The sequence below is a fragment of the Sciurus vulgaris genome (genome assembly GCF_902686455.1).
Source record: "Sciurus vulgaris genome assembly, chromosome: 15".
Taxonomy (NCBI): Eukaryota; Metazoa; Chordata; class Mammalia; order Rodentia; family Sciuridae; genus Sciurus; species Sciurus vulgaris.
In genome coordinates this window covers 69,273,332-69,298,436 of record NC_136476.1, presented here as the reverse complement: position 1 = coordinate 69,298,436, position 25,105 = coordinate 69,273,332, and the positions used below count along the sequence as shown (strand labels likewise).

Here is a 25,105-nt window from a genome sequence, read left to right as displayed (position 1 = left end):
GGCTGTGCTAAAGACTTAGTTCACAGCCTGTGGCATGACTGGGAGTTGGTGGAAATTTGGGGAGGTACAGCCTGGTGAGTTGCTGTGCGTGAATGCCTAAAGGGTGTATCTGGTCAGGCCATCCCTATCCCTCTTGTTTCCTGGCTACCAGAAGGTGAGAAGTCTTGCTCTGCCATACCCTCCTGGCCAAGATGTTATGCCTCACCACAGGCCTATGAAGTAGGCCACACAACTATAGACAGAAACCTATGAAACTGTGGGCCAAAAGGAATCCGTCTTCAAGTTGTTTTTTCAGGTACTAGGTCCCACAGATGGAAAGGTGACCAACACATACAACAAAAGGAAACACACATAACTCATAACTGTAGCATATTCATACTCCTAATATTTTAGGGCATTTTCTTCCAATCTTTTCCTTAGGCATAGCTTGAAATAATTTCATGATTAGGGAAGGAGGAAAAATGGAGGACCTAAAGGTTATCCTTTTTTCTCCTCACTACTTGAAAAATCTAGAATAGGGATTTTTCATTTTGCCATAAGATTCTACCTGGTCTGCCTTCCTCACCCCACCACCAATCACCCATCCGGCTTCTTGCCACTGTCCCGTTCACTCCGATGTAGCCCTTGATCTTCCTGTTGTTAACAGAACACATCAGGCACATTCCCAACTGGCCCTTTGTACTTGCTATCCCCTTCATTTCAAATCCTCTTCCTCCAGACACTTGAATGTCAAGCCCTCTCACTCATTTTACATTCTCACTCTAAAATCACTTTCTAAGTGAGATTTTTCTTGCCAACATTATCTAAAATGTCAAGTTCTCATCCCGAAATATCTATCCCTTTTCCCTGCTTTTTCTCTTATCACTTATTCTTTACATGTTATTTTACTTACTTATCTTGTTTATTCACCATTTTCCCTATTTAAACCAAGGTTTTGTCTTTACTGATTTCCCAGTACCTAGAAAAGTACCTAATACGTGGCAACTGCCCAGTATTTTCTAGTGGAATAATCTCCATAATCATCATTGTAAATGGCTATATCCAATTTCATCAAAAATTTATATAACTGATATCCTACTGATGGGTGTATTAACCAATATACCACCAATCTTTCACTACAAGTAATGTTCTAGTACAGCAAATGTTTTATGGAGAGGGTCAGAATATTTTCTGCTTTGAAAGGTCTCTATCATAACTACTGAGTCCAGATACTGTAGCAGCACAAAAGTAGCCACAGACAATGAATGGTTTGGGGTCACAGCAGGCCAGATTTAGTCTGCTTTAATAAATGTCTCTGTGCATATATCTTTTTCTATCTTTTCAACTAATAGAATTACCAGATAAACTGTTACAAACATATTTATGGCCCTTGAAACATTCTGTCAAATTGTTTTTCAAAAGGATAATTTTGAGAGGTGAAACTGGAATAAACATTTAACTGGTGGTGTGAGTATAAACTGATTCAATGACTTGGGAAACTGGTGGTACCTACTAAAGACAGACAGATGCACATGGCTCAGCAATCAGCCAGGATATTTATTTTCTGTATCAGATACTGCAAAGAGCACAGAGGTGCCATTAATATCCCGTTTATAGATCAGAGTGGTGGTCAAATATATTTGACTTACAAAAATTAATATATACAGGCCTATGTTCATTTTATAGTATACTTCAAAATTTTAAAAGAAAAAATAAATACCATATTCCCACTGGCAAAACACATGGAAAATAACTGCCTATCCTGCTTCTTTCCCCCTTACCAGCAATGAATCTTACTAAATTTTGTATTTTTACTAATTTGGTAAAGTTAAAAAAAAAATGCTTCTGGGTTGCCATAGTATTTTGTGTTTGATTAACAGAGAGGCTGAACATTTCTCTTATATAAATTGTTTTTTTATTTTATCTATTATTCACTGGAGTTTTACTGGTTTTCCCAAATCATGAAAATAAAACAGCAATACAATACTATAAAGATATCAATTGTTTGTCTATCATACTGCTGCCATATTTTTTCTACACTGTTGCTTCCCTTTCAATTTTATTTTTTTTAAAGTTTAAAGTTTTACATAGCCAAGTAGCTTGACCTTTGTTATTAGTGTACATGTTTCTCAAAAACGTTATATAAAGAACTGCATTATACAGAACTATAATCTTTCATTTTTAGCAAAATATTGTTATTACATATTATGTAAAGAAATGCTTATTTCTCAGGCCAATAGGGGGCTCTTAGAAAAAATATCTATTTGATTAACAGAAAGAAATAAGTAAGTTAAAATGCTATTAAGGCAAATTCATAAGCTGAATTTTGAGACTAAAAATAATTTTTGGAAAATCTCTCAACTTTTGAAGTAATTATTCATAGAACATGAAGTTGTTTGTTGTTGTTTTAAGCACTGGGCACTTTACCAGCTACTTCCCAGTCCTTTTTTATTTTGAGACAGGGTCTCACTAAGCTGCCCAGGCAAGCCTCAAACTTGCGATCCTCCTGCTTCAGGCTCCCAAGTTGCTGGGATCACAGGCACGCACTACTGCTACCAGTTGAAAGTGGCTATTTATCCCTTAAAGTATAAACACATCATTATCTTTATGGTCTACGAATTGAACCCAGAGGCTCACATATGCTAAGCAAGTGCTCTAGCACTGAGTTATTCCCCAGTCCTTGTGTTAATAAGACTTGATTGACAGAAGGAAGTCAACCACTTAACTAAAAAAAATTCAAGAAATACACCTAACAACAGTCATATGCTAAATATATTCATAAGCAAAATATATTCATAGGCAAAATGTTATTTATGAGCATATGCTTTTCATTGAACATATTCATATTCATTGACTATATTCAAAACAAATATAAGACTACACCATCATATGATGCTTAACTTTCAAAAGTAGAACATTCCTTAAAATATTGTTCTGAAGGTAGAATGGGAATACTTTCAGCTAAAATTTCACAGAAATCCTTGAAGGCTGTTCAAGTAAGATATCAGTAAGTTAGTAAATTTGATGGATTTGTCAGGTGGATTGACCTTTTCTTGAACTGGATGCAGAAAACTGGCCTAAGGTTCAAATCTTCAGAGGTGAAAAACTTAGAATTTTCCTTGTAGGGAAAAAATTAAAATCTTGAAAATTTCTCTGTTGGATTAATCCAGATGACAAAAGAATTCCTTTCACAGATTTCCAAAAGCAATTGCACTGCCACATTTACTTAAACAACACTTGGGCGCCCTTTTCATGAAGAACAATTAAAATCTTATTTTTTTCCAGGAGATGAACTTTAGTTATATGAGAAATCCACCAATGTAGAGCTTTGTTTTCTGAAGATACGAGATAAAGTGAAAGCTAAAAAAAACAAAAAACAAAAACTGCAAAAATGTTAACACATCTGAATAATTTAGAAAAGTAAACTCCCTACAGCAAATATGTATTGAAACTTATCACATATATTAAACTTATCACTTATATTATATATTAGATAAACTGAAAAAGCAGGTACTAATCAGATTATTGCATACTTTGCACATTTTTACATACTCAAATATTTGTTCCCTTTGATAAACAGGTAAAAAATATCTTCCAAGACAAAAATGACAACAACAAAAACCTTAAGAATAAACCAAGAACTTCCAAGCATGCAAGATGCAAGGAAAGCAAGATGGTGGCAGAGACTCAGTTCTGTACTCTCCTCAAATCCAATCACATTAACAGATTAATCAAGAAATAGATCCACACAAATAGGCAAATAGGCTCAACTGATTTTTTACAAAGGTGCAAAAGCAAACTAGGGAGGACAGATGACCTTTTCAACAAATAGTGCTGCAGCAACTGGACATCCTCAGGCAAAAAACCAAACAAACCTCACACCTTATATAAAAATTAGCAAAAAGTTAATTATAGACTTAATTATAAAATGTAAATTATAAAAGTTGTTGAAAACAAAATAGAAAATCTCTAGGGGTCTGGGACTAAGCAGAGTTCTTAAACTTGATATCAAAAACACAATCCATAAATGGAAAACTGATAAAGATTAAAAATCGTTTGCTCTATGAAAACCCATAAGAAAAAGATAAACTACATAGCACATATCCAATAAAGGACTAGTAGCTAAAATACATAAAGAGCGCAAAACTCAACATTTTTTAAAAATCCCATTAGAAAAGAGTTAAAAGTTGTAAAGGGACAATTCATGGAAGAACACACACAGATGCCAAATAAGCACACGAAAAGATATTCAACACCAGCTATTAGAGAATGAAAAATAAAACCTGAATGGGATAACACTACACACTAAATAGTGTAGTTAAAATAAAGCAGTGACAACCCCAAATGCTGGCAAGGATGTGAATAAACTATATCACACACACACTGCTAGTGGAACACAATCACCCTGGAAAAGTTTGGCAGTTACTTAAAAAACTCAATATGCAATTACTAAATAAGCCAGCAATTAATAACCTTGGGTATGTATCTCAGAAAAAAAAAACTACGTTCATGCCAAAACCTGGATATAAATGTTCACAATAGCTATATTTGTAATAGTCAAGAACTAGAATTAGCCCAAATATCCTTCAATGGATAATTAAACTATGGTACACTCATGTACTACTAATCAGTAATAAAAATAAACAAAGTACCGCTACATGCAACAACCTTCATGTATCTCCAGAGAATTATTATACAAAAAAGCTAATCCCAAAAGGTAACATACTGTATAATCCCATTTACCATAAAATTTTTAAAATAAAAAAATTCATAAATAGGGAATCAATTTAAAGGTTTTTAGAGTTTAGCAAGGGGCTGGTGGGGGTAGGGTAGTGGTGGAGGGACTGGTTAAAAACAGGAACCGAAACAGGTGTTAAACTGTACTGAACTTAGCACACACACAAATGAGCATCAGTGAAATGGGATATTTGAACAAGTGTGATGGATTGTATCAATGTATTAGTTTGTTAGGGTTGCTGTAACAAGATACTAGACCAGATGACTGAAAAAAACAAATTCACTTTCTCAGTTCTGGAGGTTAGAATTCCAAGATCAAAGTTATCAACAGGTTTGGTTTCTTTTTAAGTCTCTTTCCTCAGCTTGCAGATGCCCACCTTTTTGCTATGTTCTCACACAGTTTTTCCTGTGCGCATTCCTGATTTCTCTCTGTATGTCCAAATTTCCTCCTCTATAAGGACATCAGTCAGATTGGATTAAGGCTCACCCTAACAGCCTCATCTTAATCACCTTTTTAAAGGTCTACCTCCAAATATTAATTTGGAGGAACACAATTTGGCCCAGTAACAGTCAATATCCTGTTTGTGACATTTTAAATATAGTTTTGCAAAATGTTATCACTAGAGAAAAGTGAGAAAAATATGCAAAGAACTTCTCTGTATCATATCTTACAAGTACAGGTAAATCTACAATTATCTCAATAGGAAACACATCACATGTGCATGTGTGCGCTCACACACAGAGATGGAGCAAATAGAATAATAGAATGTTCAACAAAATTAAGTGATAAGGTAGTCCCATGAACACTAAATAAACCGGTAGAGCTAAAACATTCACAAAAATATGACCTACACATGATCAACAATAGGGCAGTTAAGGGAGGTGGGGAGGAAGCATTCTCGTGATTACAAAAGATAGGATAGGGGTTGGGATTATGGCTCAGTGGTAGAGCGCTCCCTAGTGTGTGTGAGGAACTGGGCTCAAACCTTAGCACCACATAAAAATAAATAAAAATAAAGGTGTCCACCTACAACTAAAAAAATTTTTTTTAAAAAAGAGATAGGATAAAAAGAAATTACCCTCAAAAAGAGAGGTCCCATTTAAGTGCACCTGTATCTAAGAACAACCAATAAAGTTTCTCAGGCTTCTGGAGGAGACCACAAGCCATGAAGACCTACTAAGAGGTCTTCTTTGGAAAAAAAACTGTGGCCCTAGAATCCAAATTGATCAGAGAGGTTTCCTCTGGGATAAAGGAGAGAGATACCAAAAAAGACCAATCTCAAAGAATGTCATCAAGGAGGCAACATAAAAGGCCATATTTTTCCTTTATGTTGAAATATACAAATAGATAAGGGCAGAAATAATAAATGAACAAATAGATGAACATCCTGACACCATTTCGTGACTTTACGAACAGAACATATTTGGGTGTTCAGGGACCAGATAAAGAAAAAGAACATTCCCAGCACCTGGGAAGCTTCCACTTTTTCCTTTCCTGTCACTGATTCCCCAGGGATAGCCGCTATTCTGACTTCTAACAGAACAGATGGATTTTCCCTGTTTGGGGATTTTTATCTATGTGGAAGTATTTAGTGTGAACTGTATCTAGCTTCCTTAGCTCAACATATGGCTGAGATTCATACACATCACTACATGCAGATGTAGACTGTTCATTCTCATTGTTCTATAATCCCACATGTCAATATACCAACATTCATTTATCCATTGTGAGTCAGTTTAATGTTGTATAACAGGCCACCTGACATTTAGTGGCTTAAAACAACTTATTATTTCTCACATTTCAATTGGTTATCTGAGCAGCTACTTCCCTGACTTTAACTGGACTTGTTCATGCAGCTACTTTTAGCTGGTAAAGTCAGCTAAGCTATAAAGTCAAAGATAGCCTCACACCTATGACTTATACAGTAAATGCTGGTCTTCAGCTGGGGCACCTCAATTCTCTTCCATATGACCTTTCTAACTTCAGGACTTCCTTACATGTAGTCTAAGGACAGTATTACCCCCTCGATGTGTAAGCATTTATCAAGCCTCAGTTGCATAAAACTTAACCAAGTGGTCAAGTTACATGGTCAAAATCAGGACTCACTAGGAAAGAAGACAAACAATACCAGGAGATGTGATTTATTTAGGGCTAACCACATATTATATTCCTGGTCACTGAGCAGAGTTCAGGTCTGTGATATTACCAATATTGTTATGAACATTCTAGTACATTCATTTTAATAAGTATATATTTTCAAGTCCAATCACAGAGCCATAAAATATGCATGTCTAACTTTTGTAGATACTGCCAAACAGCTTTCCAAATTGTACCAATTTCCATTACCATACCAATTTACACTTCTAATAGCAGAGCAAAGTAACTTAGTTACTCTATATTCTGACAGCATTTGGCATTTTTTTCTTTTTTCCATTTAGCTATTTTAGAGGGCATACAATGATTCCTTTCACTTTGACTTAAACTAAGTGGCCTTTATTTCTTCTTGGTGCTGTGGACTGAACCCAGGGCCTCAGCACATGTTAGGCAAGCACTCTACCAGTGAACTACACTTCCAGCACTTTTTAAAAAAATTTTTTGGAGACACATTCTTGCTATGGTACTTTGATGTTACCCTGGAGGGACTTGAACTCCTGAGCTTAAGTGAGTCTCCTGCCTTCTACAGGAGTGCACCCCAACCCCAAATGACCATATTTTAAAATACTTCATATAAGCAACAAAGGAGAAAAATATTCAAACCATGAAACTAAGAAAACTATCTTGGTCCTCATCACAGGAAGCTTCTCCTAAAATACAGGCAAATCCACCTAATTTAAATATGAACAAGAGAAAAAATTAGTGTAAACTTGTGAAAAAGTACAATGAGAAGAAAGATTAAAAAGAACTAAATAATGTACCAATAGCCAATGAAGGAATATGACAAAAAAATTAAAAATGGTCATAAAGCTGATAAGAATAGTAACATAGTATTTCAAAATGAATTAAAAGAAATTAAGAAAACAACAAAAAGAGTAGCATACATGAGAAACAGAAAAGTTAAAAAATTAGACTGGCCAGATAACAAGAGGATGTACAAAGAGAAATGACAGAATCCAGGACAGAACAATAAAGAGTGGCAGGGGGGCATGAACTCAGAAAGGTAAACAAAACTAGAAGAACACTAGACTTAATAGATATGATGGCAAGTACACTGAAGAGTCTTCAAGAAGGGGAAAATACAAATATAAATATAAAGCAAACACAAAAACTGAGATAAAAAGAATCTGAAGAAGATGCAGACAGACAAGCACCGAAGATCCAACATACATGTAACAGGAGACCCAAAAAAAGAAAATGAAGACAATGAAACATTTAATACTATAGAACTCTAATGAATGAAAGTATATAAAATATATTTAGGCTAATATAATAAAAATGCATGTATCTCTGGGGAAATTAATAGAGAACAGTCAGTCAACATGCAGACATATTCCAGTAAAATTATTGTCTTTAAAGATAAACAAAAAAAGTCCTTTTGGCATGTAGGCAAAAAAGACAGTTACTTATAAAAGAAAGAATCATTTTGGTTTAGAGTTTGAAACACATTTTACCACCAAAATATAATTAAATAAGTCTTAGTGAGAAAAGTAATGCACATTTTCTTTCATATGTGGAAACTAAAGCAAACAAAAAGGAGGGAAGAGGGACGGTTAGTGCAGAGAAAGGAGGCTGGGGGAGGACCATAGCAGAATGCACATGATCAAAGTACACCATGCATATATGGAAAGGGCACAGTGAAACCCTCAACTTGCACAATTAATATGCATTTACAATTATATTTCATTTTTTTAAAAAAAGGTTCATTCAACTATGCCTAGTGGACCAAATCCAGCCCACCGCCTGATTCTAAAAATAAAATCTGTAACACAAGTGATAGTTCATTTCCACACTTTCTATGGCTGCTCTTGGGATGCAATGACAGTTAAGTGATTGTAAGTTTAGACCTGTAACTTGGAAACATAAAATAATTATCTGACTTTTCACAGAAGTTTGCCAATCCCTATAATAAAGTAACATTTTTCAAGATAATTAATGGAAGAAAATGTGAGTCAAGTATTTTTATTTAGCCAAACTGGCCTGCAAGTATAAAAGCTACAAATGAACAGTTTTACATATTAAAGAAGATGTTTTTCACATGAGCCATTTGTGAGGATTTGATGACCTTCAGACTAGTAAATGATTATAGCAGCTTTATCATAAGGACTTATATTACACAGTGAATATATTTAACTGAGAATTAAGACTTATTTATTACAAAGGCAACAGAAGTAGGATCAAACAGAACTGAGAAATCTTGGGGAGCAAGAACAGACTGACATAGGAGTTTGTGAACAGAAAAAAAAGAGGAATCACAGAAACTCCTATGTATCTAGGCTGGGAAAATGAATGGAAGGTGGTACCATTCACTGAGCTGGGGAACATGAGAAGGCACAGGTTTGGAGAGGAAGATATTACGTCAAGTTTGGGACATATCAAATGTGAAATGCTTGTGCACTACCAAATGAATATGCCTGGTTGGTAGTTGGATAAAAAAAGTTGGATTTTAGGAGAGACCCTATTAAATTCAGAAGTCTCAAACAAGGAATGGGTAAAATGACAGGATGGTGTAGAACTTACCATGAAAGCAGCAAGACCAATTTCTGAAACAGATAATCAAAAGAAATATATCCTCAGAACTCACAAGAAAATAACATTAGCATTTCCATTGAATTTGACCATAATGACATTCTCTAGTGTTACAAACCAATTAAAAACCTTCAACTCTAAACCATTCAAAATAAAGTATTTTTAAATAATGAATATGAAGAGTGAAAAACAAAATAAAACCTTAACCACCCACTTTAGTTATTTTCAATAGCATACATGGTTGATCAGATTGCTCCATTTTGGGGCCTGACAGTGACAAATTGCCAACAGAGTAATAAAGACCAAAGAGATGTGTCACAACTAAGGAGATGTGCTACAACTTCTGTAGCAACAAGAGCTCCCACCCTTTCTGAGCCATGCCAGCATCTCCCCCAGGAGATGCTGCAGTCAGCCATGTGCAACCAAAAGATGGGGATCAAAACTGCAGACATGTCAGAAGATTCAAAGACTTGGTAGTGTGCACTACTCGGGTGTTGGAGAAATACAGCACACGGACGGTTGTGGGCATAACGAGGAGTTTAACAAGTACAATTCTACCTGGCCCAAGCATCCTGGGGGGCAACCTTGGTAGGTATGTTAACAGATGTCAACACATGAACCCAAACAACTTTACCAGTTTTTTCTAGCTCAAGGCAGAAGCATGAACTACACCACATACCCAATAATCCTTTCAAAAATAAGGATTGCAGTCTAAAATTCACAATTTCATAAAACAGAGACCAAAATCATCAGCCTTGATGAGAGAACATGTCAATCTTTGAATCTTTTTTTTTTTTTTCAGTATTGGAGATCAAACTTAAGGCCTTGTACATGCTATACAAGCTCTCTACTGAGCTACATCCCCACCCCTTTTTTAAAAGAATTTATTTTGAGAAAGGGTCTCACTAAATTGCTAAGGTTGGCCTCTAACTTGCAATCCTCCTGTCTCAGTCTCCCCAATAGCTGGGATAGCAGGTGTGCACCACCACACCACACCCTGCTATCTTTGAAGCCTTATTGTTTTGCACGGGCATTCTCTGTACCTGTCTGTTGTGGTTATAAAACAATTAGTAAAACAGGTATATTTTCATTTTCTATTAAATACTTCTCTGTCCCATTTTTTTTTCCCCCTCTCTCTCTCAAAATCGATTCCTTTAAAAAACAAATCTGGGGCTGGGGCTGTAGCTCAGTGGCAGAGTGCTTGCCTAGCATGTGTGAGGCACTGGGTTCGAGCCTTAGTACCACATAAAAATAAATAAAATAAAGGCATGCTGTCCATCTACAACTATTAGAAAAAATCTGTTGGAGATATGAAAAAAAAAAAAAAAGATAAAACCAGAAGAAACTGCACATACAAAATGAAGTACGCATGTATATACATACAGCAAGAAATGGGTAGGAGTCAGGCTATGTTATGGGCCAAAATGCAGCCTCCCTAGATTCATCTGTTCAAGTGCTAACCACTAGCACTTCCAAATATGACATATTTGAAAATAAGGCCTTTAAAAGAGGCAATTAAGGTAAAATGAAGTCACATGGGTGGAGCTAATATACCTTATGACTGATGTCCTTATAAAAGGAGGGGATTAGGACACAGGCAGAGGAAAAACCATGTGAAGACACAGGGAAGAAATGGCACTTATAATCCAAGACTTCAGAAGAATCCAACCTTGTTGAAATGTCAATCTGACTTCTACCCTCCAGAACTGTCAGAAAATAAATTTTTGTTGTTTAAGCCACCCAGTGTGTGAAACTTCGGTATGACAGCCCTACCAAACTAATGCAGGCTAGGAGGAGGAAGTGTCCTAACTGGGTAAGAATTCACAAATATTGTTAACTCTATCCTAAAAATATGAAGTCCCATACAAGAAAAGAGGTTGTTTGATAGGTAGTGATTATGCCTTACACAATGCAATTATAAAATCTAAAAATTATAATAAATATTTACAACGGAAAATATAAGAAAAATGTGAAAGGATACAATATTTACAATTAGAAAAGGACAGAAATATATGCAGTGTCAACTTTGAAGAAAATCAAGAAGATAAAGAAAATCCAAAAAGTAAATGAATAATTCAAAAACAATCTAGTCAAGCAAGAGAAAGTAATGGGGGCAACTTTGGATAATTCTCTAGAATTAAAAAGAGCTGTGTTTCAATAGTTGAGTCAGTAGAATCCTTAATGATTAACAAACAAAAAATATTTTCAGGCATCAAGTGAAAAGGCATTTACAATGGGTTTTAGTAAAATTCTGGTTCTTTGTAGGTTTCTTTTCTTCCTCTTTTTTTTTTTAAACAAACATTTAATGGTTACTAGCAATTCCACACACACTACTTTGGACCTGCATCTAGAGTGACAGAGGCACTCAACAGGAGGGTAGGGTAGAGAGGAAAGCTATTCCCTAACTTTAACTTGGAGCTATAATAAGGAAAACCTGCTCCCTGGTGCTAGGCCCATCAAAGATCAGGCAAATCAGAAGAAAAACAAGCTGGAGTAAAAATGTATCATTTTATGGTGATTTTTTAAATGTTTTTAAGTTTCTTTAATGTTTTAACATCAATATTTTTAAACTTACATTTCACGTGGTTGTACATTTGTTTTTCTTTTGAGATATATATATTGCTTCCCTTTCAGTATAAAAATATTACTGATGTAACCATATTCCTTTGTTTTCTATGGTATTTGCATGGGTGATAACAAGTTTCTGAAATATATTCTCTTTGTCACTAAAGTCATTAGCATTAACAGTATGAAATAATGAAAAAGCTCTCCAACTGTTTAAGTCTAAGACTTTGCAAAACAAACTTGAATGCTGCTCATAATTTGCCTTTCTCTAGAAAAGCCTATTAAACTTTGTTGGCATTGGATACAAAATAAAATTTCAAAATTTGCATTTTCAGTACTTTTGCTTTCTTGACCTTTATTTGAATTTGAGACTAAGCTTTACCAAACAACAGAATTTACACAGTAACTAGCCAACCACAGTCCTCATTATGGAATCTATGCAGTGCATTTGTTACCTAGGAAACAGACCAGAGCCCAGGCAGAGTGCAATTTCAGTCTAGCAAAAGAATTCTCCAATCATGCTGGTAAATAAAGTCCATAAATCAACTAATCAGAAGCAAAGTCAAGAAGTATCACATAAGAGTTAAGCTCTATGGAAACTTCTTTAAAAGAAAAAGAGAAACCTGTGGGGCTTCTTTGGGCAACAATGTAGATCTCTTAAGTAAATATTATGAGCAGGTTTCTTTACAAACACAAACTGTCATAAAATAAACTGTTCAAAATAAATGGCTTCTCTCCAATCTTCAGCTCCTCTATTTTTGACAGTATTTAAAAGAAAAAGCTTCTTTGGAGCCAGCCTCATACATCTGGTACCAGAATATTAATCCAAGAATGAATTCTGCATTTTCAGCAAGCAGCTTGGGCTCGGGCTGTTCTTAAACAATGCAGGTTGAAAAAGGCTGGAATGAGAGTGTTCCACACCTCTCAAGTCAGACCTGCTTCCCCGTCCGGCTATAAAAATTGTGTGGAAAAGGACATTAAGGTCACAGATCTATTATAAAGAATAAAACTGTCACTTTCTAGTTTTCTATTTGATTATTACCAATACTAACACTAATCATTTGAAGGTTTCCAGTTAATAAAGTGGCCATTTTTTAAAGTATCCTTTAATGATACTGGTGATATATTGGTAATTAACAAACAGGAAAATAATAGAAAAGGCTATGGATTTTAAAGTTGATCACATTTAATTGTGGACAGTTTAGTGTTGTCTTAAAAAAAAAACCTGATAAATGTCAGCTGTATCTTAAAATCCAATTTTACACGAATCCAGTTTTTCTGGAAATATTATTTATAAAAATGTAAAAAGTAGCAGGAAAAAAAACTGACCCATGAAAAATATAAGATAATTTATATCCCTTCCTGAGCCCCAGTTACCAAATGGGAAATAAGTAAAATATATGTAGAATTTTCTGGAATGTTTCCGATTATATCAAAATATTATTACACAAAAACTAAAAATAGTATTTATATATCACAAAAAAACAAACTAAAAACTAGATATTATATTTTAGCCAGGCCACATAAAGGAACGATAGTGCTGATGAAGAAAACTGTCAGGCACAACTACAACTTTGCCAAACCAAATCTCAATACAGGCTACACTTTGTTAATGTGTAGTTTACACAGTGAGTCTCTGTTAAATCTTATCACTACCACTGACAGTCTCCTAAATTCATAAACAAGCAATTCAATTTGTTAGCTTATCTTTTTTAGTACTTCAACTAGCTTAAGAGCCAGAATTCTGAGAATGGTCTAGAACTCCCTTCCACAATTCATGATAAAGACAGACATCATTTTAGTATCTCTCCTCTTTTGGACTATTCATAATGTAAAGGAGTGGGGGTAGGACACAGGTCAAGGACCCTTACCAGAGCCACACATTAAGCTCTGTGCAAAGTTTAAATTCATTTACCTAATCTAGACCGGAAGACACAGCAAGATCTAATAAAATTTGATCAACTCAAAGAGGTTTGCTGGGTCATCGTTCCTTGAAGCCTATTCTGGGTTTTAGGGAAAGTGTGTATAAATGTACAGTCAAGCATTTATAAAATGAGTCAAGATGATAATATTAATCTACTAATGTAACTGGGGTAAGAATCGGGGATAAAATTTTCTCCTAGAAAAAGATCACTATTTTTGGCATATTAAACTTTGTATACTGACAAAAATTAGTTTGCCTAAATAAAAATGCATTAAATTGTATTTTTATAATTAATTTCTTCATCTTACTTGATGGAAATTTAAATAACAAGTGTTTTCCTACTCTTTTTTTCCCCTTCAAGTTTAGATGATAATGCTTTTTAAAAAAGCAACCTCCACTTGCTCCAAATGCCTGTACCTATAATTGTCTTAGTGCTCCTCAAAACTGCTTCGGGGGAAAAAAAAAAAATCTCCTTGGTAACTGTCAGATTTAAGTTTGTCGATATGAATTCTCATATAGCAAGAAAAAAAAGTTTCCAGAACTATGCAGAAGATTAAGATTAATATAAAAATACAACTCCACACCTACATTAAGAACCTTGTCAAATTCCTTTTCTGGATGTTTACTGAACTTCATTTATTATTTCAGTATCTACAATTATGTAGCGACTGTTTACAAAACAGCCATCTAAGAAATCAGAAAAATCAGAAATCAGAAATATCACTCTACGGTACTTTTCCAAACACTATATATAACAACTTCATCTTTGGTTATATTCACAGAATATATAAATGCATTAAAAAAATAAGGAAAGTATAATTATGGTGGAGAAAACTCAATTTCAATTATCCGCGTTCTCCCAGTGTGTGAAAGATCTCATCTCTTAAACCAATAAAGGGAAGATTTTAGCCCGAACGGAAGGCTAGACCCTCGTTTACTGCACTCCAATGAAGACCCCACCATGGAGGCTGTCACTACCTGTTACAGTTCCATATCGTCAAGTTAATCCTAACAAGTATGGGGGGTGGGGGGGACCAAAACTTTACTTCCGAACTTCAAAACAAAAAACAAATATATAACCGTAAAAATCACAACCACACTCCTTTTTCCCTTTTAAGTACCAGTCTAACCTTTTTTAAAAAACTGGCAACAGAAAGCCAGCAACATTCTTGGATTTGGGTCTTATTTGATTTGATGTTGGTCGGCCCAACCTCCTCCCACCCCCGGGACTACGTTTCTTGATATATTTGATAACAAACACAAATCACTGTGCGCAGCCTCAGATGGGGGTGGGGGACGGAAGAGCCTCTCGGAGAAAGCCCTCCTCCGTTAGAAACAATAAATAAGGGAGCCGAGCGGCGCACGTTCCTTCGCACGCCCGCTCGCACCTCGGCGTGCCTCCGCGGAGGGAGCGAGTCGGGCGAAGCCCCGAGCCACCTCGGACTTGGAAACTAGGAGGGCAGACCTCTCCTGCTTCCCGCCCTCCTTCCCACCTCAGCAGACCCGCGAGCCGGGGCAGGGAGCCAGACCCCCGCAGCGCGCCCGGGCGGCCACGGGAGATGCCGGGCGCCCGGCCCGGGAAACGCCGCCGCCCGGTCTCCGCCCCCAGACCCCCAAGCCCGCGGCCGCCAACGTCCGGCCGCGCGGGTCTCTGCCCTCGCTCCGGCCTCCGTCCCCCAGAGGAGACAAAAGGAGGGTTCAGCCGGGTCACGGCGCGGCCGCCCCCACACAAAGGGGCTCCCCGCGCGGGTCGCCGCGTCGGCGCTCTTGTCCCCGCCCCGCGCGCGGGCTCTCACCCACCTGCAGGTGTCTGTGCGTCTGTCCATAGGAACGCGGGCGGCGGGGGCCTGCGGGAGCCCGGCAGCCCCGGCTGGACGGGGCGGGACGAAGGGGAGGGGGCAGGAGAGCGGCCGGAGGGCCGGGCACCGAAGGCAAGTGGCGCGGGGAAGGCGCCCGCGGGCGGCGGATGGCGGCGCAGGCGGGGGCGCGGGCGCCAGCCTGGCTCGGCCACCGGCGTGCGCCGCTCCGTGCGCCCCGGGCTCCGCGCGCCCGGCTCGGAGCGCGGGGGGCGGGGCGCGGGAGGGGCGGGGCCGGGCGCGGGGCGGGGGCTCGGACCCGGGCTCCAGCCGGCACCGGAAGCGCGCCGTGGTCGGCGAGACCCACAGGAAGTGTGTAACGACACCTCCTACGACGTGCACCGCGCTCGCAGTCGTCGCTGCCCGGAGGTGGTGCTGACCGACCGTCCTACAGTGCACACGCGCGCTCGCCTCGGCGGGCGCTGGCCCGAGAGGTGTGGGACTGCCCGCCGTCCGCGCGCCGGAGTTAGGTCCCACCGCCTGGACGGGTGTGGAAGTCACGTTCCGAGGCGCCCAGCACCGCCCTCGTCACACACACCGCGGGCCTGAGTCCCTGCTGTCCTCAGGTGTCCCACACCCTAGCCTAAACGCAATGAGCAGACAGAACTTGCTCCGTTGGTGGCGTGTGTAGCACCTGTTTTAAAGCACTGAGTAGAGTGTTCTCCACACCCAGGGATGTGCTAGAACACTTATGTCCGACGTACTACACACAGCTCATAGTCACTGCTGCCCCGTGGAGATGCCTAGCATTCACCTGTGACACACACCCATACCACCGAGGAACGAGGACTGCTTAATGACACTTGAAGCGCACACCGACTAGTGTTCGAGCACCCCAGGGACACAAGAACCTCTCACACGACATGGCACAAGAGGCGAGATTGCACCTGTATTTTATCTAACAAACACTTTCACAGCACTTATGGGGTACCCAGGTTTGCACCAAGTGCTTATCGAATATTTATTTAATCCTAAGAACTCTACGAACTGGGTGCTGTTCGCATCACATTTTTTGAATAAGGAAACAGGCCTAGAAAAATTAAGAAATCTGCTCAAGATCATATAGAAAGTTAGAGTCGCCCAGATTCATCCCAGTCTGGCTCCTGAGTCCATGCTCTTAATTCCTTTTATATTCACAACAGTATCTTCAAAACGATAATAATGGTGACATTTGCAAAATGTCTGATTAACTTTATGTGGTGCCCACATCTTGGCCTCATCCCATCTATAACACTAAAACCTTAGTTACTCCTACCTTTGAGGTAGGTAAGGGAAGAGAGTATGACTGAACAAAAGAATCCAAGGTCATCCCAAATCTGGGCAGCTAACTTGCAGTGGCACATTAGTAAATTCTCTCATGTCAGCCCTTTTCAATCTAGAGCTGATTCAGGATAATACCTTTCCATACCAACACCCTTCCTGGTCTAAGCTGAATAAAATTAATGTGTAAATGGTTTTGATACATCTGTACAAAACAATCTCATAGTTAATTGCTACATATTCTAAAGATGTGATCCTGTGGAGAAATTGGAACTCTTGTGTACTATTGATGAAAATGTGAGAAAGTACAGCCACTATGCAAAACAGTATGGAGGGGCCTCAGAAAACTACAAATAGAATTACTGTATGATCCTGTCAATCTCACTTCTGAATATATATCCAAAAGAATGGAAGGCAGGGTCTTAAAGAGCTGTGACACCGTCCAGCGGAGTCAATTTGGCGAGGGAGACAAACAGGCAGCGAAGCAGTTTATTGAAGATCCGTGAACCTGGAACACCGGCGCTCAGGAGAGCCGGCTTATATTCCCTCTAGGAGGGGAGGGTAGGGCCAACGCTAGTTAAGCCAAGATCAGGTGAGGAGCTAGCTGTCCAATCACGGTAAAGGTAAAAAAACCGAGCAGGCAAGAGCAGGAGCACTCGGACACACATGTGCACCTGTTGTGAGCGTGGACTTAATACGGCCAATGATAAAATACCTGGGTGTGTTTGTTAACCGACTTCTTCACCACCCATGTGATCAAAACAACTTCTGGCTGGTTGCCAGGTGCCATCTTGGCGTAGTCCGCATGGCATAGCCCCCAATATCTCCCCCTTCTTTATATGAAAATGAAGAGGAAGCTGTCAGGGATCGTGTCTGTCTTAGGTCCCAGAAATCAACATCCTGTCCTTACCCGTCATCAAAGGATACCAAAGCAGGGTTGGCTCTTCTGTCTTAGGTTGGTACAGTGTTTTCCCATGGTTACCCGTCTTTGACTACCAATCCAGCATACTAAACCATATATTGGGAGATTGTCCTGCTTCAAGGGCGGCCATGGCCTGTTTTATGATCACATTATGAGCCTGTTGACTGGTTTTGAGGCATTTGTAAATGAAGAATAGAATTAACACAAGCACACCCAAGCTTATTAGTGTGAGACAAGATTCCCCCAAATTTGGTGCCAAATTGTGTTAGTTTATCTAATGCTCCTGTGATAAGTTCTTCTGGTTTGACTTCCACCTTAGTGGCATTTATGGTAAGGATTTGTTGTCGAAGCCTTGTTACTAGCTCGTCGAATCTGTCTGTCCATTGTTGTGCGATCTGTGAAGATAACGGTCTAAAAAGGTTCTCATTAGAAGTCACAAAAAGGAAAGGGAGAGCTAGCTAGGCACACAGGAGTATATGAAAAAACAATTGTTTCACTCTACATATTTCAGTATTAACTCCATTAACCTTTTGATCAGTGCACTTTCCTTTACTTATAGACCCTCCTTTTAATAGACCCTCCTTTTACAAAAGCCAGGGGGCTTATATCCGTACATACCTTAGGCCTGCATAAGGACCAGATGGATAAGGGGTTCAGATTACCTTTATATTCCAAATTTTCTATAAAATCTTCTGTGCTTTGAGATGTGATATATATTTGATTAGGTAAATACCAAGGTCCAAAAGCCAGATTACTGGAGACCTTTTTATCAGGTCCTAGGTGCTGACAAGCTTCCCATTAAGGAGGCCAAGTAATAGGCCTTTTGAAGGACTGGCGATGGCCATACCAATGGATATGAAAATCAGTCTTATTACTAATAGCTTTGGGCATGTAACCAGTGACATTTGTATTGGAGTTGTTTTCTTTATTCATGAAAAACAGCTTTTGGGTTTGGCTGCCATAACTTGAGCTACTCCTTGGGTAATAGCGGCTGCTAGTACTTGACCCTGTATAGCTGACTCATTAATATCTCTGCATATTTTTAAATAGGTATTGAGATCCTTATTTTTCCATGGCCTAATTGCTTTCCTGCACCATTTATTAGCCTGTTCACATGCTAACTATTTTATTAAAGGCATTGCTTGTTCTGAATCCCCAAACACTCTGCCTGCTGTTTGTAACAGACGGTCTACAAATTCTGCATATGGTTCATTTCAGCCCTGTATAACTTTGGATAATTGCCCTTGCAAGTCCCCATGACCTTGTAATGTTTTCCAAGTTCTAACAGCGGTGGTAGCTATCTGAAGATAGACCACTGGATCATACGTAATTTGTTGCTGTTGTTCAGCATACAGTCCTTGTCCCAGTAGCATAACTAGGTTTCGTTGATGGAAACCTGCGGCTGCATTTCTATGAGCTGTCTCTACACAGAGCTCTTGATTGGTTACTTTCCACATTAAATATTGTCCACCATGCAAAACTGCTCGACACATACTTGCCCGATCACTAGGAGTCAGATTAAGTGTTGCAATGGATTCTACGATACTCATGGTAAACGGAGCCTGGGGCCCATAAGTTAGCGACTGCCTCTTTAAGATTTTTTACTGTTTTAAATTCTAGGGCCTGATGAAATCGCTGCCCCTGATTGTCCGCAAGACGGAGCTGGACAGTTAATGGGCCTTCCACAGGGTCCCAGCCATCCCCAGTCTGTCACTTGGGACTCCACTACAACATGGCCGACAAGAGCACTTACAAAATGTCAGGTCTTCCCACCTTTCATCATAAGGGGGAGCTGAGGAGGCAATTATCCCATGGTCTTTCCTGCCCTTCAGCAGTTCTGCAACGTTAACTCGCTTATTTTCTACCTCCCCAGTGTCTCCTTCCTTTTCAGAACTTTCTTCCTGTTTTTGGCTACTCCAGCTAACTTCCTCTTTAATTTGAATTATCCTTTCAGACTGATTTTGTGATATTTCCGAACCCATCTTTTGCTACTAAATAAGTTTGATATAGGACGAACAAAGACTACACTAACAGTAGTACAAACACACAAGCAACACAAAATTCACGCACTCCAGAGCTCATTTACTATCTTATTTATTTTTGTATTTCACTACCTGGCCAGCTATCCTGAGCACCTAACTGCCTTAGAGACAGAGGCTGCAGCTTACCTTGCTACTTACTGTTTGGGTTCTCGGGAGTCCCCGTATGGGTCACCACTTGACACCACCCAGCGGAGTCAATTTGGCGCGGGAGACAAATGGGCAGTGAGACTCTTGAATTTGAAGCGGTTTATTGAAGATCCATGAACCCGGAACACCAGTGCTCGAGGAGAGCCGGCTTATATCCCCTCCAGGAGGCGGAGGGTAGGGCCAACGCTAGTTAAGCCAAGATCAGGTGAGAAGCTAGCTGTCCAATCACGGTAAAGGTCAAAAACGAGCAGGCAAGAGCAGGAGCACTCGGGAACACAGGTGCATGCATTGTGTGCATGGACTTATTTGAATACGGCCAATGATAAAGCACCTGGGTGTGTTTATGTTAACCGACTTCTTCACCACCCATGTGATCAAAACAACTTCTGGCTGGTTGCCAGGTGCCATCTTGGCATAGTCTGCATGGCATAGCCCCCAACAGAGCTGTCCATATCCTATGTTCATTTGCAGCATTATATACAATACCCAAGAGGTAGAAGCAGCCCTGACAGATGAGTGGAATGGATAAAGAAAATGTGGTATATATTTACAATGAAGTATTATTCAGCTCTAAAAAAAGGAGAAAATCTGTTAAATGCTATAACATGAAAGAGCTTGGAAGATATTCTGTGTGCAATGTCAGTTATATATATGGAGCTGGGATGACATGCACATGCCATCTCCCCAACTATTGGTTTGGTTTCCTTTTTCTTTCACTTTTCCCCTTGTGCTAGGTATGGAATCCAGGGCCTTAAGCAAGCACCCTACCACTGAGCCACATCCCCCCTCCCATGGCTTCTAATCTGGTCCTGAAGTCTCTCTCTCTAGAGTGACCATAAACTGAAATGGCCACTTCCTAGGAGAGTCCTGACCAGGGGAGATTTAGTTTCAGGTGTGTTAGATAAGACATAATGAGGTGAAAACAAAATGGAAGAAACACAAATTGATCACCCCCAGATCCCAGGAAAGTCAGAAGTGCTAAAGGGATTGACACCAAGTCTGGGGGTAGGAAGAAGCCCAACAATCAGGTAAAGAAGAAAAAGATAAGAGGGATTATGAATTTAAGGTCCACTGGCATTATGTCCTAGAATTTCCAAGGGAGTTATGAATTGGCTGGTTTAAAGAAAATACTTGCAAAAAGGGAGAATTTATTTACAGAACTCTGATATTGACCATTAAGTATTATCATGGTCAGTAGCTGTGGGATATATTGGGTTTTGAGTCACTGGAATGAGAAAAAAAGTGGGTTATAACATAAACTACCACATAGGGAGAGGAAGTTTTAATTAGGTCAAAGATGACAGGGCACAACTGGGTTTCAGATAACATATCAGGTCAAAAAATGGGTATCTAAGCAGCAACTCTATTAATGACACTGACCCAAAGCTACAGCACTGTGCTTGTCAGCTTTTCATAACTGTGACTAAAATGCCTCACAAGAAAAACTTAGAGAAGGAAAAGTTTATTTCAACTCACAGTTTCAGAGGTTCAATTCATGGTTGGCCAACTCGACTGCTGTGAGCCTGAGGTGAGGCAGAACATCATAGCAGGAAAGTAAGGCAGAAGAAAACTGCTCAGCCCATGGCAGCTGAGAAACAGGAACAGGCAAGGAGCCAGGGACAAATACAATACCAACCGCAACCACACCCCATCTGCCTACAGTTATCACCGTGTGGCCCATCCAAATTATTAATCCATCAAACAGACTGATCCACTGGTGAGATTACAGCTCTCATACTCTAACCATTTCACCCCTGAACATACCTGCATGGCCTAACACCTGAGCTTTTCCAGGAACAATAAAGATCCAAACAATAACAAATAGGGATGAACCTTAAAAACATTATACTAAGGAAAAGCTAGTCACAAAAGGTCCTACATGATTCCATTTAAATGAAATATCCAGATCAGGTAAATCAACAGCAAGAGAAAGTTTTATTTACATACTCCTAAATAGGACACATACTGCAATTAGATAAATCACAGTAATATTTTCCTGAAGATTGTTATATCTGAAAAGCTAGTTAACAAAATGAAAAACTTTTTATTTCATAAGCTTTTACAAGTAGTATTTATTAAGCAGTTTATTATGTGATTCTGCAAAAAGCACATATTTTCTATAAAATGAGCATATAAAAATCCAAAACATCATCAAGATTTACATTAGTATACAATCCAAAATTTTAAATTTTAACACAAATTAGCTTCAATCTACACTAGAAGAATCTTTATAAAGGGTAAATTTTACTGCTTGATCCTGACTGTTCATAATATGTACTTTTCCTAAAAGGAAGAGATTTAAGGCTCAGAGGCAAAAACCTCAAAATATAAAAAACAGAATGTCTTAGAAATCTACTTAATGGAATCTATATTTGATTAGCTAGCTGGTTTTGTTTTGTTTTGATTTTTGATTGAACTCAGGAGCACTCAACCACTAAGCCACATCTCCAGCCCTATTCTGTATTTTATTTAGACAGGGTCTCACTGAGTCGCTTAGCACCTCATGTTTGCTGAGGCTGGCTTTGAGCTTCAGATCCTCCTGCCTCAGCCTCCCAAGCTGCTGGGATTACAGGTGTGCGCCACTGTGCCCAGCTTGTTTTGATTTTTAAGTAGCTATACCATTTCACATTTTGTTGTTGTTGTTGTTGTTTCCAGCACTGGAAATTGCACTCAGGGGATGTTCTAGCACTGAGCTACGTCTGCAACCCTTTTCTATTTTTTATTTTGGGACAGGCCCTTGCTAAATTGCCCAAGTTAGCCTCAAATTTGTGATCCTCCTGACTCAACCTCCCAAGTCACTGGGATTACAGGCATGAGCCATTACACCCATCAGGCTAGCTGCTTTTAATCTGATTTTGAATCTTGTAGAATCTATTTTTTTCCAGAATAGACATGCACATTCTTAACATACGATAGGGAAGACAACAAACATTAGATGTTAATTCTTGAGGGTTTTTTTTTTTTTTTTTTACTTTTTAAGCATAGCAGTCAACGTTTTTGTTTCTTTGCCATCACAGTCTGGAATTCATCTGATTCATTAGTTTCTCCAATTTGATTGCTAGGGCCATGTTTCCTTTAATCTTCAACTTTCCCGACATGAATGCTACTGTAGGTTTTAGTTTCCCTAAAATGAGAAAATGAGAGAGGTAAACAACTATTAGTACCATTAGGGACATATCACTTCAAGAATATGTATTATAAAAAGACTCTTTAATGAGTTCTAAAAACCTCAGAAGCATAGAAATTTCTTTTACAGCCTTTTATATCAGTATCTAGGGAATTTCAATTCCTAGATTTTGATGTTAACAATATCCTATAACATAAGAGGTAATGTAAAAAACAACAATAAGCAAAGATTATGGCAAAAAGCCAAAGATGGAATATTTAGACATACCCTAGTAGTTCCATACTAAAAGAAACATGGTCCAAGCAAATTCTGGTAAACAAACACTATCTTAGTTAATTTTCCAATCTATTATAGTTCATTAAACTTTTAACCTTTTCAAGTTTAAATTCAAGTAACTAAATGGTATAAATGCATAAAATATTTTAAATGGTCATTAAAATATAATGTATGGACACAGAAGTATGTAATAGTATTATTTCAATACTAGCCATAGAAATGCCACAGTATTACAAAAATGTAAGTGTTCAATTCACAATAGCTAAATTATGGAACCAACAAATGAACAAATAAAGAAAAATGTGGTACTTATACACAATGGAGTATTACTCAACCTTAAAGAAGAATGAAATTATGGCATTTCCAGGTAAATGGATGGATATCATGCTAAGCAAAATAAGCCAAACCCAAAAAAACCAAAGGCCGGATGTTTTCTCTGATAAGCAGATGCTAATCCATAACCAGGGGTAGAGGGGAGAATGAAGAACTTTGGATTGTACAGAGGGGAATGAGGGGAGTGGATGAGGTGTGGGGATGGGAAGGATGGTGGAATGAGATGAACATTACTACCCTATATACATGTATGATTATTCTACTGGTGTGACTCTGCACCATGTACAGAGGAGTGAGAAGTTGTGCTCCATTTGTGTACAATGTATCAAAATGCATTCTACTCCGTGGCACATGCTTGTAATCCCAGGGGCTCAAGAGGCTGAGGCAGGAGGATCATGAGTTCAAAGCTAGCCTCAGCAAAAGTGAGGCACTAAGCAACTCAGTGAGACCCTGTCTCTAAATAAAATACAAAATAGGGCTGGGGATGTGGCTCAGTAGTTGAGGGTCCCTGAGTTCAATCCCTGGTATAAAAAAAAAAAAAAAAAAAAAAACATTCTACTGTCATGTATAACTAATTAGAACAAATTAAAAACTAAAAAAAAAAAAGTGAATGTTAAAACAGAATCTTAAGTTAATAAAGATGATTACAAATATTATGCTTTTTATCTGCTATTTTATTCCAGTGTCAGTTCACAGTCTGACACACAGTGGAATTCATGAAAAAGCTGAGGTTCAGGAGAGGATTTTGGCTTGCCCAAGGTCACATATTGTTGTTTCCTGCTTTATTTTATGCCAGTTTATATACAGCACACATGTCCTAGAGGCAAACGACATGTCCGTGCATTATGTCACCAACCCCACCCTCCACCCAGGTTCCACACGCAGTGTGTAGCTTAATGTATTTTGTATATCTATTAGTAGAGTAGACACCTTTAAATTATTCTAAATAAGGGTTGTCGCAAACCCTCATAGATTGGTTACAGAAGAAAACAATCAAGTCCCCTTCTTTTCTGAGCTATGCATCTCTAAAATAAAATGTCATGTTAAAACATCTAAACTTATAAATAATAGAAAGGATAATAGTGATTTACGTGGAAGATACTGAAAGATCTTTATTCTTTGAAGAAACAAAACAGCCCCCCCAAAAACGTACCAACTCTACCATCTAGGCAACTGTGCTCACTGCTCTGCCTCTCTACAGTGGAGTCTGCCAATACCTAACTCAGCTTTCTTCCAATTGGCTTTATAAATCT

At 38.7% G+C, this 25,105-nt stretch overlaps 2 protein-coding genes across 12 annotated transcripts in view; both read right to left on the bottom strand.

Annotated features, from left to right (window-relative positions):
- The window catches only part of KIAA1958, a 144,145-nt gene extending 128,190 nt beyond the window's left edge, over nt 1-15,955 (bottom strand). For 5 of the 8 annotated variants that reach the window (XM_079112604.1, XM_079112603.1, XM_079112602.1 and 2 more), the window contains exon 1: nt 15,690-15,955. The gene's annotated coding sequence lies outside the window, so the exon portion shown is untranslated. Of the gene's footprint in view, nt 1-9,391; nt 11,368-15,689 lie in introns of those variants that run through there. The other 3 variants (XM_079112599.1, XR_013759562.1, XM_079112600.1) reach the window with 3 other exon arrangements.
- A 6,077-nt stretch (nt 15,956-22,032) lies between these two features.
- HSDL2 (hydroxysteroid dehydrogenase like 2) overlaps nt 22,033-25,105 on the bottom strand; it is a 73,450-nt gene continuing 70,377 nt past the window's right edge. For all 4 annotated transcript variants that reach the window (XM_079112607.1, XM_079112608.1, XM_079112609.1 and 1 more), the window contains one exon: nt 22,033-23,240. In XM_079112607.1, the coding sequence (XP_078968733.1) occupies nt 23,128-23,240 (113 nt within the window). In that variant the 3' untranslated portion in view covers nt 22,033-23,127. The remainder of the gene's footprint in view (nt 23,241-25,105) is intronic.